The 18,660-nt window shown below is 30.7% G+C and overlaps 1 protein-coding gene across 1 annotated transcript; it reads right to left on the minus strand.

The window, feature by feature from the left end:
* Nucleotides 1-5,131: 5,131 nt before the first annotated feature.
* LOC106777251 (probable indole-3-acetic acid-amido synthetase GH3.1) lies at nucleotides 5,132-7,770 on the minus strand. The gene is made up of 3 exons (XM_014664814.2): nucleotides 7,087-7,770; nucleotides 6,843-6,944; nucleotides 5,132-6,698 (listed from the first exon to the last, which is right to left on the minus strand). The coding sequence occupies exons 1-3, from the start codon at nucleotides 7,395-7,397 to the stop codon at nucleotides 5,321-5,323; spliced, it is 1,791 nt and encodes a 596-aa protein (XP_014520300.1). The 5' UTR covers nucleotides 7,398-7,770; the 3' UTR covers nucleotides 5,132-5,320.
* Between the last annotated feature and the right edge of the window lie 10,890 nt (nucleotides 7,771-18,660).

Here is an 18,660-nt window from a genome sequence, read left to right on the forward strand (position 1 = left end):
AAATATATATTTTTTATTATTGCTTTTGAAAACTCGTCCATTTTTTATATTATAAGAGATAATTTGTAAATGCTAATAAAAACTGACAATTAGACACGTCGAAAATTACTTTACGAAAAAAAATTCTCCATATTTTTACATGAAATTAAACTCTTGCAGAACATTGTTCTTTTAATAGAAATAAAAGGAACAAATATTTTCAAGCAAGAAAAAAAAACGAAATACAGTGTAATTTAACGATCATAATATATATATATATATATATATATATATATATATATATATATATATATATATATATATATATATATAATATCATCGTAAAATTAAAAATATCTTTCCAATGTTTGAAAGTAAACGTAACCTTTTACATTGAACAAAAACAAATAAAATATTATATATTTATGAGAATAACGGTTAAATTTAAGATATTCAAATTTTAGATTTAATGTAACGTAAACTTTATTAGTAATAATTTTGTAGTTCATTGATTAGAAGTTATCGGTAATTTTCCCTTTAGTATTAGCATTAAGTAATATAAGAGGTCTATAAAACATGAATCCTCTCATACAAAAGAAGTCTTTTAAAACCTAAAGTTTCCAATCATTCTAAAAGAGAAAGAATTCAAATTCTTCTCCTAATTTTGTATTGATACTCTTCTTCTAATGTTAGCATTAATTAATACATCAACTCCATAAAACATATACTCTTTTCCACACACAAAAGCCTTATGAAAAAAACTATTTAAAATTTCACATTGATTAAATACAAAATCAGAATATAATGTATAACTAGAGAAAAATCTCATTTTACTAAATCAAGACAAATATCTTTTTATTAAGTCAGTTTGATGAAATTGAGTAAATTAAAATTGGTTTGAAAATTTATAAAAAAACATTAAAGAAAGATTTGAAATTGTAATTTTGTTATCAGACTTACCCTTATATGTAAAAGAAATGATCATTTAAGTTTTTGTATAAGAATAATGATAGAAGAACATACTTTTATATTCATTAGATACATGTTATAAAAATAAAATAATAACAAAAAAGTGAATTTTTATATTTAAAAAAAAAGTAAAAAAATAAGAAAGAACAGGGTGAGCTATAAAAAGAATAATGTATATAAAAGTATATTTTTCTTTGTACAAAATAATAATAGTTTGTGTGTTGAATGGTAGGAATATAGAGAAAGAAATGAAGTATATTGGAGCACTAGAAGACAAAGCACAAGCATAAAGGTTGGCAGAAACTTTGATGATATGTATCGTGGTTCAAGATAGAAAAGTGAGTGATGAGAAATAATATAAAGAGCAGCATTCTTTCAATGCTTCTACTAGTTATCATGGGAGTGAAAGAAGGGACAAATGCTCAAAGGAAAAGCAAAAGCACAGAAGAAGAGAGAGAGAGAGATATGTTGAACTGTCGAAGAAGAAGACAACAATGCACGTGATCGACCTGGAATCTAACCTAATCTTCTTACTTTATCACTACACAGTTGCACCTCCACTAACCCTCCACCTTTAACCATGCAACCTACGAAACAATCTCCCCAGCATTATCGTTCATGTTATTCCTCCTTAAAGCCCAAAAACTTCATTCATCATTATTTAATGTCCATCACACACAACCCTAAAGTAAAAATTTTGATAAGATCAATTTATATTATATAAATAGATGTATATTTCATTTTATAAGTAGATTTTATAGAATTGAGTTAAATATAAAATTCATTTCTAACACAGTGTTAAGTTACTTTTAAAGTCCACTTCTAACAAAAAATATTTTCATTTCTCAAACACTATAATTATTTAAGTTTTGTTTAACTTATTTCAATAACATGTTAATCTTCAATTCGATACAAGTGTAAAAAGGAGTATCATGTTAAAAGGTAAAAATATGAATCAGTTTTTTTTATATATGAAAAAAATTGAAGTCACTTTAGAATGGAAAGAGTGATTAACTTTACAAAGCAAATTAAATTTTTCATTGCTCAGAAAACCAAGTAAATTTTATCAAATTCATTACTTAGTATTCATGTTCACGTAACTTTTCTTTATGGAAAAAGTCTCTTTAACAATTTTTTGACAACGCATACGTGGCAATTTGTAATTGGTCTTTTTCAAATATTTTTTTAGAATAAATTCAAACATACCAATAAAATAGTGACACGTGTCCTGTTGTCAAAAGATTGTTAAAAAAAAGTTATTAAAATATCATTGTCCTTTCTTTATCGGCCATGTTCACAGTGAATTTCAGCTTTACAAATAATAAACTTTCTTAAGATAAAATTATAAATAATTTTAATATTATCATAAAAAGTGAATTTAATTCTAATTTAATCTTACGAATTGATTTGCAAAAAAAGTTTATCACTGTGAGATCTCAAACAATACTTTTCCATTTATTTGCATGTATATATGTGGCAGAAGTGATGAAGTTTGAAATGTCATGAATTTTCATTTTGTGATTGCTGAACTATAATGTCGTAATGTATTTATTGGTTATCAGCTCCTTGCTAATAAACCAAAACTAAACACATAATTTATGGTGCTATGATTGTTTACTTTAAAAAAAAAAACAAAAATTGAGAGCTTTTTCCTGGTTGTACATTCAAACCTATGATTAAAAATAAGCAGAGAATAGTGATGAGCTTCATCAGACAGGAAGACAACCAAAGGTTTTACTTTAACAGCGTCCTACCACTTTAAAACCTTATTCCGACCACCACCAACTACATTGAGGGTGGTTATGTTTACATTCAATTAACTTAAAAAAGCAACCATTTTGTCACATTTTTTTGCCTCACTTTCGCACAACCTATATATGTTTTCCCCAATTAAGGGTGAGACAACATAGCTTAAAAAAGGGTTACATCACATTTATTTATATTTAGTATATTGTCTTTTTATAAAAAATATTGCTTAGTTAAAACTTACAGAATATATAGCATCTAACCATAGTATGCAAATTCTGTTCTAGATATATATGTTAATAATTGTGTGTGAGTGTGAAACGTATTGGCAAAAGTCAAGTGTCGTCTTTCAAGAATATTTAGTGGGATGATTAAATATTTTGATTTAATTAATGATATTAAATTTGAATTATAGATATATAATTATGTTTGAATATTCAGATAAAAAATAAAATGGAAACATAACTAAAGTTATATATGTGCTCCCTCAACCTTAACTTAAAGCCACCAAGCAACGGAAGTCTTAATTTGCCTTCAACTATAGTTTTCAAAGTCTTAATTTGCCTTCACACTTGTCAAATCAACGAGACATGCATCTCAAAGGTCTTTCGTAATATAATATTATTTCTCTTCAACTATAGTGTTCAAAGTTCAAATCATATCACATATCAAAGTAACATGGACTTTGTTTTACTTTTTCCTTCTCAACAACCCTCTATGCTGAAAGTAATCCGTGGGCAAAATGATGGCGTTGTTAATTCCGATTAGTTCGATCCATTCTTTCTCAAATTAAGACAAAATTCCTTTAGTGATATTAAAAATGGTTTTAAAATATTTTTTAATTTTGGAATTTTGGATCTTGGTGACTAAAATTCTATTTTTTTTATTTAACTTGAGAAACCGAAGTTATATCTACGTACCCTGAATTTTAATGCAATAGCCAATATGCGTAACATGTTAATCTTCAAATATGCATTAACAATATATGTAATATAAATTTTTATCAATTAAAATAAAAAATATATATATAGGCTAAGGAACTTACTAAATTATCCCGAACCATTAAAAATTTGGATTCTTTCATTTAAATTTTCATAATTCAATCCAAATGATTTATCAAACTAAGCGAACCAACCAACCCACATCAGAAACCATTTGACCATTTCACATCCATACCAAAACACAACGTAGAAACCAATCCCAACACATAGACAATGTTGGAATATTCGATTAATACTAATACACTTTCATGTGGGTGAAAGGAAACAAGTACAAAAATATCAACTCTTAGAATAACATTATTTAATATATCGTGATAATAGTATAAAAAAATGCTGAAGTGTGATCTCATGCATCACATTTTCCACTATTTTTGTTGAAGCTTATTATTCCTCTGACTTGAATCGATGAGTCTTGTACCTCTCTACATAGTCAGAATTATTTCTTCAAATAACTTAATCCCCACTAAAGATTTTAATATTTAAATATAGTTATTCTTTTATTCCCTCATCTTTTAGTTGCTTTAATGGGCATTCATTCAAGTACAACATTGAATCATATAACTGCCACTTTCGAAGCAATATTCACAGTAACACAAGTTGTGTAAGTCAAATACGTTAAGGACGGTCAAATATGTTAACTAACCATCGAAATGATGAGGAATTTTATACTCTTGTATTCATTTTTAAAAGAGTTGGAGAAATTCAAATTCCGTAGAATGCAGAGATGGAGTGCGTTCCACCTTCCTTTGTTTACCCTTGTTCAATGAGATGAGATGGGGTAAAGATAGTCAAAGATGTTAGTTAGAAAGGCTACCAAATTTAATCTAAAAGTAATTAAATATAATTGAAAATTATGGAATGTGTTTTATATTTAAGGCTGTCGATTGTGACAGACAGTAAGTAATAAGGTCCCTCACGCAGCCACGCACTCAACAACAGTGCGGTATAAAGGGTCTTCTGATGCTTCCAAGAACATAATGCCTCAATAAAACATTTTTATTTATTAAAAGGTTAAAGCCGAAACCAGGGTTCGCACTTGACACATTTCATAATCTACCTGCGAATTATAAACCAACCTAGTGTCGCGGACAGAATATGTAGCACGTGCACAAAAGTACATCCGCATAGTGCCTATTGAAAGAGATAACTTCAAGCTATTACTTGGATCACTCATCACATCACAAGCTCAATTCTTACCAAATCAACCTACCCTAAACAAAAATCAACTGTTTCCATCACTCACCTTTCCACGTCTTTTCAAATCGTCAAAATACAGGGTGAAACTGAAACACATGGTTTCCACACTGGGATAAAACAACCCTTAGTTTCTTTACACTATTAATTACACGGCTCACCCATTTGAAATTTATCTTATATTTCACAGACAAGAAAAGTTAAAAAGCGCATCACTGTTTAACAAAGCCACGGCCAGAAAGAAAAGCAGAGAAAACAACTACTTTGGAAATATCAAATCAACAAATACAGACAGTTTTGGGTTTGGCAAGTGATGACAACAACAACCATTAACAACCCTTTTCTGTCATCCATCTTGTTCTTACTTTTTTTTTCTTCTCCTTATTAAAGATCCTATGCATGACGACTACATGCTACGTTATACAATTGCATCAAATACGACGTTCTGGGGTCCAGTGCGGTGCAGCAGGACTAAAATGAGAAGAAACCACCCTGGAATCGAGTAGTTCCATTATGGGCGCGAAGTTCACGCATCTGGGCACTTTGTACTGGTTAATCGATGCTCCACGCGAGATGGCGTAGTCCATCAACTCCTCAAAGGTTCCATTTTTCACCACTCGTATCTCCAACGGTCCAATGGAGTTATCCGCAACCCTCCCTTGTCGGTAGACTGAATTCAGCGACTCTTCCATCGCCAAGCAGCACTTGTTCAGCACTTCGCTCGTGGGAGAGTGAGAGGAGTCCTTCATGAACAGCTCCCAATAAATCACGTAATGCCCCGGAATTGATTTGGTGTCAGCGAAGCTCGTGTACTCCACCACGCTGGTGTTGAACTCCTTCAACAGCTCCGAGGCATTCTCGATGGCCTTCTGCAGCTCCGCCTCGTCTGTTTTGTCGGAATCAATGCTCAGCAAAACGTTCTTACGCCTCACGAAGCGGAATTGGGGGTCCGAATTATGGAACCCGGTTACTTGAAGGATGTCACCCACTCTGTAACGGCAAAGACCTGAATAGGTGGTGATAATGAGTTCATAGAATTTACCAAGTTCCACGTCTGCTAGATCCACCAAGCGAGGAGGCGAGTCCCTGGAGAGAGTCACAGGAGATTCATCATCATGGGGTAAGAACTCGAAGTAACCCATGTTTGGCAGTATGGTGTAGGAGACATCGGAGGGTTCGGACATGGGTTTAAGGTTAAGGCCGAAAAAGCACTCGGAGGAAGCGTACATGGTACAAGGTTTGGGTAGGCCTCCACTGTAGTAATCAAGAGTTGGAATGTATTGAGCCATGGCTCCCGTGACTATGACGTCAAGGTACTTTGTGTTGGGCCAAATCCTCACGATTATACGTTCCCAGTTTTCTCCGGAGCATTCGTTTTTTATGAAAGTTGCGAGTTCGGGGTCGGGTTTTAAGATCTTGGACATGCATTCCCTGATGGAAGGGTCTGTGACCTTGGGGTTTAGGGTTCCGGTCTGGATATCATGAACCAATTGGTCCCAATTGAGCTGCAGGAATCTTATGGCCCGGAGAAGGCCAGAGGCGAAAACAGCTCCGACACGGAGAACTTCATGGCGCATGATAAGGCCACACAGCATCTGAGTGTACATGCTTTGGAAGGAATCAGGGCAAAGGATGGCGGCGTTGGGGCTGGTGAGGACGTTGTAAGGGTCAAATGGTCTTTTCCTGAATTGCTCGCTCTTGTAGTAGCTGGTCAGCACCGGACGAGCCAGTAACCCGCCGGGTGTCTTGCTCTCTGCCTTGATGAACAGAAAATGAAGCGCCTTCCCTTTGTCCAAATCGGACACGTATCTTCAACAAACAAACAAACCAAGTTAATTAGTCAATAAATTAAAGGTAGTAGTAACAGTAATTACTATAACTGCAATGCAATGAATATGAGTTTAGCAATCAATGAAGAAAATACGTTAGCATTAACGTTAACAGTTAACTTACTGGTTCATCACTGGCATCTGCAAGCTGTACAGGAACTGACGACGGTCCATGTCTTCATCGATGGTTGGCATCAACTTTCTCTCGCCAGCAGACGTTCCAGAACTGTAAAAATATTTTCATTGCACAACATGTCACTATGTATTCATCAACAGCACGATCCACATGATACAAACCATGAATATTCTCAAATGACAGATATCAAAGCATCCTTAAATTTCGAAAGAGAGAGATAACAAGCGTGTACCTTGTGAGGAACTCAGAGATGGGGTGAGCGCACAAGATGGGAGAGCGGTCACCGTTGGCAATGCGCTCTATATCAGGCCGCAGATCCTCGTATGAGACGACAGGAACCTTGGACTTGAACGTGTCACGGTCGGTGGCACCGTTGAGTCGGAAGCGTTTGAGGTACTCCGTGTCGGCGTTTTGGAAGAGAATCTGGCGAAGGACTTCCTCCTGGAAAGGATCAGTGTTTTTGGTTAAGTGCTCGATGAGCTGAAGAGCATCTTGGCCATTCTGGTCACGAGGTAAGGAGAGGAAATCGGATTGAACGGCCATGGTGAGTTTTGAGGAGTAACAGAGGGAAAGAATGAGAGAGAGAGACAGAGAAGAAGAAGGTTTTGGGTAAGGTGATGAGGGTGAGAGACGGTGCAGGGAAAGGAGAGGGGGACGGTATTTATAGGGGTTTGAGTGACGTCATGTTCGAATAAGGGTTAGTCATGTTCAGGTAAGGGATAGCCACGTAGGCAAGGCGGGCCAAATAGTTGTATGGGAGGGGCTGATGCCGGAGCTGGGGGACAAAAGACGAAACCAAGTTTTGTTGTACACCTGGCTGGTGGACATGTGGGCCAGGGAACACGTAGGAATGAGGGGTTCATGGCCGACATGTATCGCCACGTCATCAGAAAAAGTTGGGCGAGCTTACGCGTCAGCCAAACCACGCGACCATTTCTTTGCAGGGTTTGTTGGCCTCCGAAAGCGATGGGTGCCGGCTTCAACCCTCTTCTAACCCATTTCTTTCACTAAGAGACAGCCAAAACTCATTTACCTCACAAACTCGACACTTCTCACACCTCTTCAACTGCACAATTATCACACTAAATTACAATTTACAGCATGGGAATTTGGATGCTGATCAAAGATTAAATCGCAATCTTTTCATTTATACAAACTATATGTGAATTCTAATCACAGATTCTACTACTGCTCATACTTTTAATAGGTTCATTTACAGTGTAGCAGTGAGTATGGTCGCACTAAAAGGTTTAGGATTCTTTGGATAACGACATATACAATATTAGATTGCCTTCGTTTTATATCCATCGTCATTGTAAGATATATAACTCATATAATACTATTATGGTATTTAATTAATGATTCCTCAAAGATGGCGAAGAGAACAACGTCATCACGTGTCATGGAAATTAAAAAGGGAAATAATCCAAACCATTCACCTAACCTCTGTTTTAACTCATCATATTAAAATATAAATCTTCTCCCATAATTGAGTTATAAATAATTACATTTTTATCATTTCTATAAATTTTGTTTACTAATGTAATATTTGGCATGGCTTTCGGCTTAGAAAATGAAGTAAAATAATAATAGTAATGATAATATAATTTAAGATTAGAAATTAAATATTTAATAATAAAATTACCAACTTTGTGTTTCATTTTTCATTTAAAACTCTTGAAAATAAAAATAATACATGGTATATCCAAGACAAAAAAAATTATTATTTTTAAATAAATACAATAAATAAAACTAGCTTCCTTTTGACACTATAAATTACTGTATAGATTTTTTTATTTTTATTTTTATGTATTAGCATGTAATTGATTAGTGATGGTGACTATATTATAGGACAACGAGAATGACACGCAAGAAGTACGTAGAAATACTATACTGCTGATAATCAACATTAGTAGTTAAGAACTCTTTACTCCATTACTTACTCGTTAAAATATCATTATAAAATTTTTATTTACGGATTGCACTATGGTGTGGGATCCATAAGTTTATTATGCTATTTAATGAGTCATATGAGTAAGGTAAAATGAGAGACACAAATTGACTTCAGATTTCATCAATGTTCCATTTTAAAATTGTGATTCCAATTTTAAAAATATTTTCAAATTTCTTAACTAGGATTTTGAAGTTGAATACAAATTTCCAATTCCAATTCATTGCTAAACCACTGCATTAAACAAACAATTGATAACCGAAAGATGACCTGATAATCAATTAATGGTTTAAGCGTTACAAATAATCTCTAAATATATATATATATATATATATATATATATATATATATATATTATAATTTTAATTGTTATGCATTGGTAATTATTTTTGTAATGTACTTATTAATTTTGTTTTGTCTATTAATAAATAGTTTTTTCACGAATAATAAATGATTTTGATTAATGTAGTGTGTCACTTAGTTGAGTTTCAGTTTTTCTTTATTTTCTAAAAGACAGTTATATTGAAAAATGAGTTGGGTCAAACACAAAATTTTAGAACATCTTTTAAAACTAATCTGTTTAATTATATAAAGGAAATGTTGTCAGTAAATACGCATAACTTTCATTTTCCCAATATTTTTTTATTACTTATCTTTCCTCTCAAAATTTGTCTTTTGCACATCACGATTCACCACCAAACTTTGCTTTTCGGTTCTCTTTTTCTTCTCTCCCAACACACTGATAAGCTTTTTCTGACAAGAAAAAGATATTTTTAAACCAGATTTTTTTACAACGTTTTAACATATAACTCAATTGATTTCTTATTTATTTCTTTATAATTATACTAATATATTTTAAATTTAATATATACTATATTAAAATGTTGTAATATATATATATATATATATATATATATATATATATATATATATATATATATTATAACTGTTAGATTCTGCGAGTCTGTAACACTAATGCAAGTCTACGTATGAATTAAAGTTTTGTGGAACTCACTTATATAATGTAATTAGTAATCACTGAGTGAGTTGACAATGATATTCAGTGCAATTATTATTAATCCTCAAATGTTTTTGTCAGTGTAATTGAATCAAGATCTGAAAAATAGGAACTTAAATGCACAGTGTGGTTCACATATGAGTAATATTTTTTACGAATAAACTTAAAATACTATTTTTTTAGTAGTAAAAATATAATAATTAACGTATGAAAAGTAACATAAAATAAAAAATAAAAAGTAAATAAAATTAATTGTAATTTATAGAATTTTTTTGGATATGTCCTAAAAGTGGGGGAGGGGAGATAAATATGTCACTTTGGACTTTTGGTTTTACTTTATATGAAGATTATAGTTTTGATGAATTATAACTTTGTATTATACGAAATTGGCTAACCTTTAATTACGCAGAAAAAGGTGGAACATTTGTTTTTGTAGAAGAAGATAGAATCGCTTACATATTGCTGAACTTGATGTGGAAATGATTCTATGGATTCTGGGAATGGACCACATGACTGGCGGTGAATGCAGCATAGCAGAATTCTGATTTTTGTCACATATTATGTGTAGTTGCTGTCTTTCTGGGCTGAAAGCACACAAGAAAATCTTAATGTCAGAGCTATCTAATCACTCCAAGGACCACATATTCAACATTTTAAGATTATATGTTTGCATGTAATGTAAACAGGTAAAAATTTATAATTATAAAATATTCTTTATTCCTAAAAAAATATACAAAATTGAATATTAGTTGTGTAGTTCTTGAATAAGAGACTTTTTCACATAATAACTAAAATGCCATAATACAAATAATGTTTAAAATATAACTATATCAATATTTAAAAAAATAATAATTATTTTTTACTGTTGTTTTTTGAAATGTTTGTAAGAAATTTTTACCACAGAATCACTTCAAGAAATTTGCTTAATTTAAAGGAAATGTTTTCTTTTTTTGTGGTTTTTGCCTTTTATGCAGAGATAAGTGGTCTTTTCAAACTATGTTATGTTCAAGATTATAAGGATTACCAGTACGTTTATTCCAAACATGGCTAATTTAGCATGCCTTCAAAGAGTGAGAAATGCCCTACATTTTCTGATAAAAAAATATCTCCTAGTGCGTGTCACAATGATTAGGCATTAAGAGGAAGAAAAGTTCTACGACATTGACCACACAAATACTTTGCATTCGTACATGTTTGAATGTTTGCACACAGAATAAGAAATAACAGTTAAATTACATCTCATAACCCTAACTTAACTCTCACCAAATTAGTCACCACAACTTCAAGTCTGTGAGAAACTTCGCCGAAAGATTCTTGGGAATAACAATGAATGCACTGCTGCATTTTCCAACATTGATTTCCAAAGTTTCTTAAAGAAAAATGATATTTTGATACTAATTTTTTGACACCATTTTAACACTGCACACGTGTCAAAATGTGATTGGACGATTTTTAATTTTAGAAAAAATTTTGATTTTTTTCTTTCAAATATGCTCTTATCTCAGTTTTTTTTAATTTGAAATTATCCAACCACGTTTTGACACGTGTACAGTGTCAAAATAGTGTCAAAAATTAGTGTCAAAGTATCATTTTCCTTAAAGAAAACATCACTTAGCATAACGTAATCATTCTCAGTGTCATAGACAACAGATTGCGTGCAATGGTCCGCAGTCACAATAAGAGAAATTTTGAGTTGCAATGTTAAAAAAAACAGCCACCAAAAAAACTCAACTGATATATAATAAATAATTAAGTAATTAATTAATTAATCCCAGCAAGTATCCACCCGGGAAACATCATGTCCAACAATGTCATAACAGTAATCTGGCTTAACTTCCTCTTGTGCAACAAAAGAAACATGGTTCAATATATAAAAAGAAATGGTCAAACCCAAATGGCTCTATAATATTGTTAACTGCATCTTTTTCTAGCAACATTGCGTGGTACTATAGAGTGTGGTGCCGTCAAGAAACCTAGTTTGAATATGCATCGTAAAATACATTAATTGGACCAGTTCTTCCACACGACCATTTCCGTAACCTCGTTGTGTCTACGATGATGAGTTGTTAGGTTCCTGGAGGCTTCCTTCACACACTTTCAACTGTTGCAGACTCGCAGTCCAGTCTCAAGACTTTGGAATCGAATCTGATGTGGGCTAAATGTCGTGACAGTATTGCTCATGCAATTAAAAAAGCCGAAAAAAATGCAAATAGAGCGTTCAGCTTGCAAGTGCAAGTGCAAGTGCGTGGAAGAAATGTGCATGAATAGTATTAAATATGCGACATGAAGAAAAGTGATGTGGGTATGAAATGAATGATTGATTATGTGAATCATGCAATTGACTTTAAGATGATAAATAGTATGTAAACTAATGTTATTACTGGTTGATATAGATCTGGAGTGTAATATAATAATATTGATATAATTGGTTGAGTAGAGATTGTGGGTTTGAAGCAAGGTGAAGGAAGTAAGTGTGTTAAAGGTGAGAGTGGCGTGGTCCTGCGTTAAAGTGGTGAGAGTGGAAACCAGCAACACGTTTTTATGTCGGTCATGACAACTAATGTATGTTTTGCCAAAGATGTCAATCTCTACGAGGCTTATACATGTAGGTTAAAAGACTAGGGTTTGAATTAGTGAAGCAATGACAGATTTCACGCGTGATGATGGCCGTGCTATTTTTCTTTTTAGTTAAGAATTGACAGAAAAGATACTCAGTTCCTTCTGCGTTGCCAACTTCCCTTTTCACTACTTTAATCTATACTCATTCAAACAACTTTCTTCAGATTTCTTGTTAAGTCTAGTGTTTATGTATTCATATTCTTATCTTCAAAGTTTTCCTTCATACATATGTCTCCATATTACTTACTAATCAGTCTAATACAATATTTCAAAAATTAAAATATTACGCTATTAATTTTCTAAGATAAATAAATAAACTTGTATTCAGGACAATTTTTCCAGATAGATAGCAGACTGTGTGGTTTTTATACTGTACAGAATGATAAATAGAGAATTAATATATTATGAATTCCGATAACATAATCTCAGATAGAAGGTAAATTAGGTTCTTTGCAGTGGAAACAAAAAAAAAAAACTGTAGGGAGTACGTTGTTTAATCAGAATACTGACATTTATAGAATTTCATTAATTAGTTAATATATTAGCTAGTCATAATTTTTTTTCTTTTTATTGCATGCAATTTATTGAATGTTTTGGGTGTAAAATCGATTATCACAATCAAAACACTCTTTCACGTAATAATGTTATTACAATAAAATCTTAAATTTATAATAAATACAATCATTTATTTTTTTACTTTACTTTATATTTATATATTTTTTTTAAAAAAAAGTAGACGTCAATGTCATTAGTTTAATTTTAAGTGAATAAGAAGTAATTAAGGTCAGTTTGATTAAGAGAATTTAAAGTATTATTGGGCTTGGTTTAATGAGATATCCAAAAGAAATTCCGTGAAGAATCAAATCCATGTGGTTTGGTAAAAGTAATAAAAAAATGGAGCACGAGAATTGTAGAGTTGTAAAAGTATGATGCATGAAACATGAGTGTAGAATTTTCTCACCTTGTCACTTGGCAAAATCATTTATGTTTTTTTAATCGGTCATTCTTTCCTAAGTGCTACACACTCCGAATCACTTTCACTATTTTTAAATCTTAAGCCATGTTTGGATATTCCTTCTCTTTATTTTACTCTTTATTTTCATCGCAAAATATTTTAAAGTAAAACTTTGACATTTTATTCAAATTTCAGGGTTGGGAGTTCGATATTTTTAGATAAAATTGAAAAAAAAAACGATTTTTTATGTAGTAATTTGAGGTTTTGGATTGAAAGTAATATTTTCCTTTATTTATTGTATAAACCTTTTCAAACATTCTTATGTCTCTCGTTCGAATAAATCACACACTAATTTGTGTTTCATTTTGGTTCAACTTAGACATGCTTGAGAGAGAGGTGCTTCAATGTAAAGAAGCTTACACTTCAAACAATTTTTACAAAATTAAAAGAAAAATTCATTAAGTTATTTTTTCTATGTTTTGAATTAAAAATAATATCTTGATATCTTATATGAATTTGTTTACCACTAAGTGATTCATAATAGGATAATGATATTTTGACAACATTTTAATATCATCTGATCCAAAATTACTCCACAGTCTATAATAATAATAATCATAAACATCATCATAGAACAATGACATAATGACACATAAATAATGTTAAAATGTTGTCAACAAAATATTGTCAAAGTATCATTATCCTTCGTATTTTCCCTAAAAATCTCACATCAAATTAATTTAAACTCACATTTGAACTACGTTTAATAAATTAAAATTAATGCCTCTCTCCACTCTTAAACTATTAGTATAGATGCGTCACATGCAACACAACACAAGACGAACTTAAATTAAATGAAATGGGCTTGTTAATTATACCCGTGACGTCTGCTAGGTATTACTTGCACAATAGGCTAAGTATAAAAAAACTATTGTTGAGATTAACGAGTAGGGTATAAATATGTTATCTTGTTATAAAGTTTTACTTTCAGCAGAGAGACAATTAGATTTAAATATGAATTGAAAATTGTATATTAAATTAAAATTAAAGGAAAAAATTAAATAACACATAAAATCTTAAGATTTTATATACATATATATATATATATACATACATATATATATATATATATATATATATATATATATATATATATATATAATNATATATATATATATATATATATATATATATATATATATATATATATATATATAATGTAATATCATATCTCTTACATAAGCCACCATGCTACATGATAGTAAATCTAAACGAAAGGAATATAAAACATAATGTAAAGAAAGAAAATGTAATTGTCTCTTTCGTTTATATTTTTATAATGCAATAGATCTAAAGGGGTTTTGGAAATCTTAGGTGATTTGGATACGAGAGCTTATCCGGAATCAGAATTTAATAGTAATTAGAAAAATCAATGATTAGAAGCCGCTAAAACTTAAAATATTTAGCATACATGTTATCCCAATATTGTGGACTATAGTACAATAAAACAAAACATTATTAATGTTATTTTGATTCCAAACCATTTTAGTGTTTAAACATTAACAATAAACTAAGAGAAAAATATGGTATTGCTCCTTAAAGTTCCTTCTAGGGGTCCAACAGGCAGAATTGTTTTACGAAAAACCACTTATTCTTCAACTATTGATAAATCTCATATATAATCAATCTAGTCATACTTAAATATTAGTTTCATCTGTTTTAGTTTCAATTGAACTACTTTTTATTTACAAAAAGTTGTTTCACTAGTAAAAATTGAGTTTTTACAACGCACATTATATCACGGTTCACCAGAAACCGCAGCATAATAATGCGCAGTGACATTTTTGAAAAATAAATCGAACTTATAAGCCGCGGTTGCTCTGAGAACCGCGGCCTATTTAATTTCTGCCTTTCACGCCACATCAGAAAAATAATAAATTGCTAAGAGAAGAGGTTGCGGTTGCTTGGGGAACCGCAGCCTATTCCTCTTACAACTTCTGACATTCTCCATTAGTCAACCCTACAATAAATTGGCAGGAAAATAGGTTGCAATTGCTAGGGATATGGTGAGTTTGGATCAAGTCTTTACAAATTTATTTTTGATATCATTTTAGAAGATCTCTTATTAATTAATATGTCTCATAGATATGCAAATTCATGTTATCTCTTATTTTATTCAATATAAAAGTTTTGTTTATATCTTAATAAAACTGTAGTTTTTACTTGACTGTGAAATATGAGGTTGATTCTTTGTCCCAAAACTCTCATTAAGGTTCAAAACACGTATTAAATTTAATGTTTTATTATGCTTTTTAGTATTTCAGGATATTTTCATTATTATTTATTCATCTAGCCAATTTCACACACACGTATATTGTTTTATTTATGCTTTTAAATAGATTTTTGCAGTGTCTTTGAGTAACTAATTTAAGATTTTTTATTTGTTCTTCCTTGATCCATTAAAACTATTTTAGCTGTTGTCTCATGGTTTTTAGTGTTCTATATTTGAGATTATTTTTGTCTGATTAAACTCGTATTTCCCTTTTTGTGTATCTTTTCTTGTTCGTTTAGTAATTCTTTGTCATTCATTAACACTATTAATTCTATTTAGTGCTCATGTGATGTGTTCATTGTCACGTCCATCAACACTGTTGATTTTATTTATTGGTCGTTTGTTATATTAATTGAGACAAAAAATAAGAAAATCAAACACAAAATGGAGACAAGTGATTTTAATCTCCTTTATATTCACCCAAAATTGAAAACGTTTTTAGTGTACTTAATTCTATAGATAAATTGCGTATTTTAAAAAGAATATTCAATATACTGAGTTTGAACTTTTAAAAAAAATGTTTTTGGGGAAATAGTGAGAACTTTAATTGATTGATGCCCACAAGTAAAAAAGTTGTACAATAATCAATTGTGTTTGTGGGAAAACATGATCGTTGAAAACTTTTCGAATCAAACCATGTTTTAAGATTCGAAAAGAACAGAAATTCTATATTATTCCACAATTGGTTCAAACTTCCAACTTCAAATCAAAGATTCAAACCCGTCGGCGAACCTAACAAGTCATGAGGACTAATAATAATCAAACATGTACAAGCAACAATGACCAGTTCTGAATAGGATAAAACTTTACTGTTGTATTCCTCAATTACATTTCTACTTTATTTTTATATTTTACATTTACCATTACATATTATTAAGATAACTTTAAATGCATTAACAGCGAAAGCAAAAATATATATATATATATAAATATAAGTTTTTTCCTTCTGAAACAATGATGAAGAATATACTGATTGAGTAGAGTATGCATTTGTTTTTTAAACTTCAATATATGAAAATAAACATATTATTATTAGTAAGGTAGTTAGTTTACATGAAGAATTGTAAGAATCGTTATTTTTTAAGATAATCTGAAATGATTTTGTAACGATATATAGTGTTAAGAAAAAAGAAATGATATTTTGGTAATTTTAGAAAATATTTTAATTATTTAAAATTATAAAATCTTAGATCTAAGAAGTAAACATCTGAAATATACTCATATGTTTCTTATCATATTCTTCATCTCTCTTTATCTCGACTCTATTCCTATCTTGTTCCCTCTCAATTTTCCCTTGACAGCTCCTTTCTATATCTATCAAAATTGTGTGTAATCAATATATTCCTTTATAATTAATCAGATTTCAATTTTTAAATACATAAACATACACACAAACTACAAAAATGAAGTTTAATAGACGGTAAAAATTAAACTACCTTGTTCAAATTAACAACGACTTAAGCAACTTAAAATTGAGGATAAAATATGTATAAAATGAAAAAAAAAAAATTCTAGCATTTCAAATTTTCTAAAATTTTAAAAATTATCATCGAGTAGAAACATGAAGTAGTTCAATTTTTAAAGAAATGAAGATGTTCTGATAAAATGTTATTTGGACGATAAAAAAACAAACAATTACACTTCCAGTATTTCCTAAAAATACATTTCTTTAGAATTGAAAACTTCAAAAAAATTTAAAGACCTTAAATTAGAATTTGAAAAATTAGTTTTGTAATTATATTTCTAGATCGCTACCTTGTACATTGTTTATCAGTAAGAATATTAGGACTGGTGAAAAGTGAACCAGCATTTTGGATTTTAATTTGTTAACTTGAGTTTTTGTAGCATCTGTTAAATGATTCAGTTATTATAATGTATGTACCAAAATTCTAAAAATTGTTTGGATAAGAAAACAAAGAGAACCAGTACAACGTATTTCTTTGTTTAAAAATCCTTACATAGATTTTTGTTCCTCGTTGCTTGTCTCTCGTTGCGGTGCATGCAGTCAACCACTGGGCAGTTCAATTTTTTTTAACAGCTCTAACATGCGTGCTAGTGTGTAAAAAAAAAAGAGCACGGTATTGTTTCACTAGTATTCAAATTAATGTCACTCATGAGTCTTGATGACCCAATGGACTTTAATAAAAGACAAGAACAAATTGACAAAAACCAGTAACCAAAAACCAAAATTGTCTTAACATCGTATCTTATCGTCAATACTTCAATTTTCTGCACTATACTCATCCATTACTGATAATCGGTCATCCAAAACCAATACTTCAATTTTCTGTACTATACTTATCCAATACTGGTAATATGTCATCCAAAACCAATTCTTCAATACTTATCCAATACTGCGGTTCAATTAGCTGTACTATACCTATCCAATATCAAAAACCAATACTCTCTTATTTCACCAATAGTTATCTATGAAGTATATAGACCTATGACAAAATTGTAAAAATCCCTCTTTACATAAGTAAAATCCTATATAGCTGCTACTATGAAACAGTCAAGCATTCATCTATCTATAATATAAAACATAGAAGCATTGTCCTCTGGTAAACCAAAAATGAAAATTACCCTCTTTAGGAATGACTCCAACAAAGGAATGAAATCGATACAATTCTAGCTTTGATAACAAATATTTATAAATTTTAAAAGAAATGTCAAAAAATTGTGTTCTGCATTTGAATATGCAGAATTGTAGTAATATACTAATTCTTTTATGAATTTCTGTACATATCTATATATGTATCTTAAGAGTCATATAGCTACAGTTAATGTGAATCATACGTACATGTATAGATAGTATTCAAGTATAGCTAACTATGTACTCATTCCAAAACCACCCAAACTAGGTGCTGAGAAATTGTCTCTAACCAAGAGATCATTTAGATAAAACTAACCCAATCACTTTTGTTAAATAAT

This window comes from Vigna radiata, chromosome 11, assembly GCF_000741045.1.
Source record: "Vigna radiata var. radiata cultivar VC1973A chromosome 11, Vradiata_ver6, whole genome shotgun sequence".
In the NCBI taxonomy this organism is placed as follows: Eukaryota; Viridiplantae; Streptophyta; class Magnoliopsida; order Fabales; family Fabaceae; genus Vigna; species Vigna radiata.

What these genes read in the sequence shown, in the direction of transcription:
- LOC106777251 (XM_014664814.2), bottom strand. Translation starts at nt 7,397, where the DNA reads ATGGCCGTTCAATCCGATTTCCTCTCCTTACCTCGTGACCAGAATGGC. An exon ending in ATCTCTGAGTTCCTCACAAG is followed by an intron (nt 6,945 to 7,086) that starts GTACACGCTTGT and finishes ATATTTTTACAG; the next exon opens with TTCTGGAACGTCTGCTGGCG. An exon ending in CAGATGCCAGTGATGAACCA is followed by an intron (nt 6,699 to 6,842) that starts GTAAGTTAACTG and finishes TGTTTGTTGAAG; the next exon opens with ATACGTGTCCGATTTGGACA.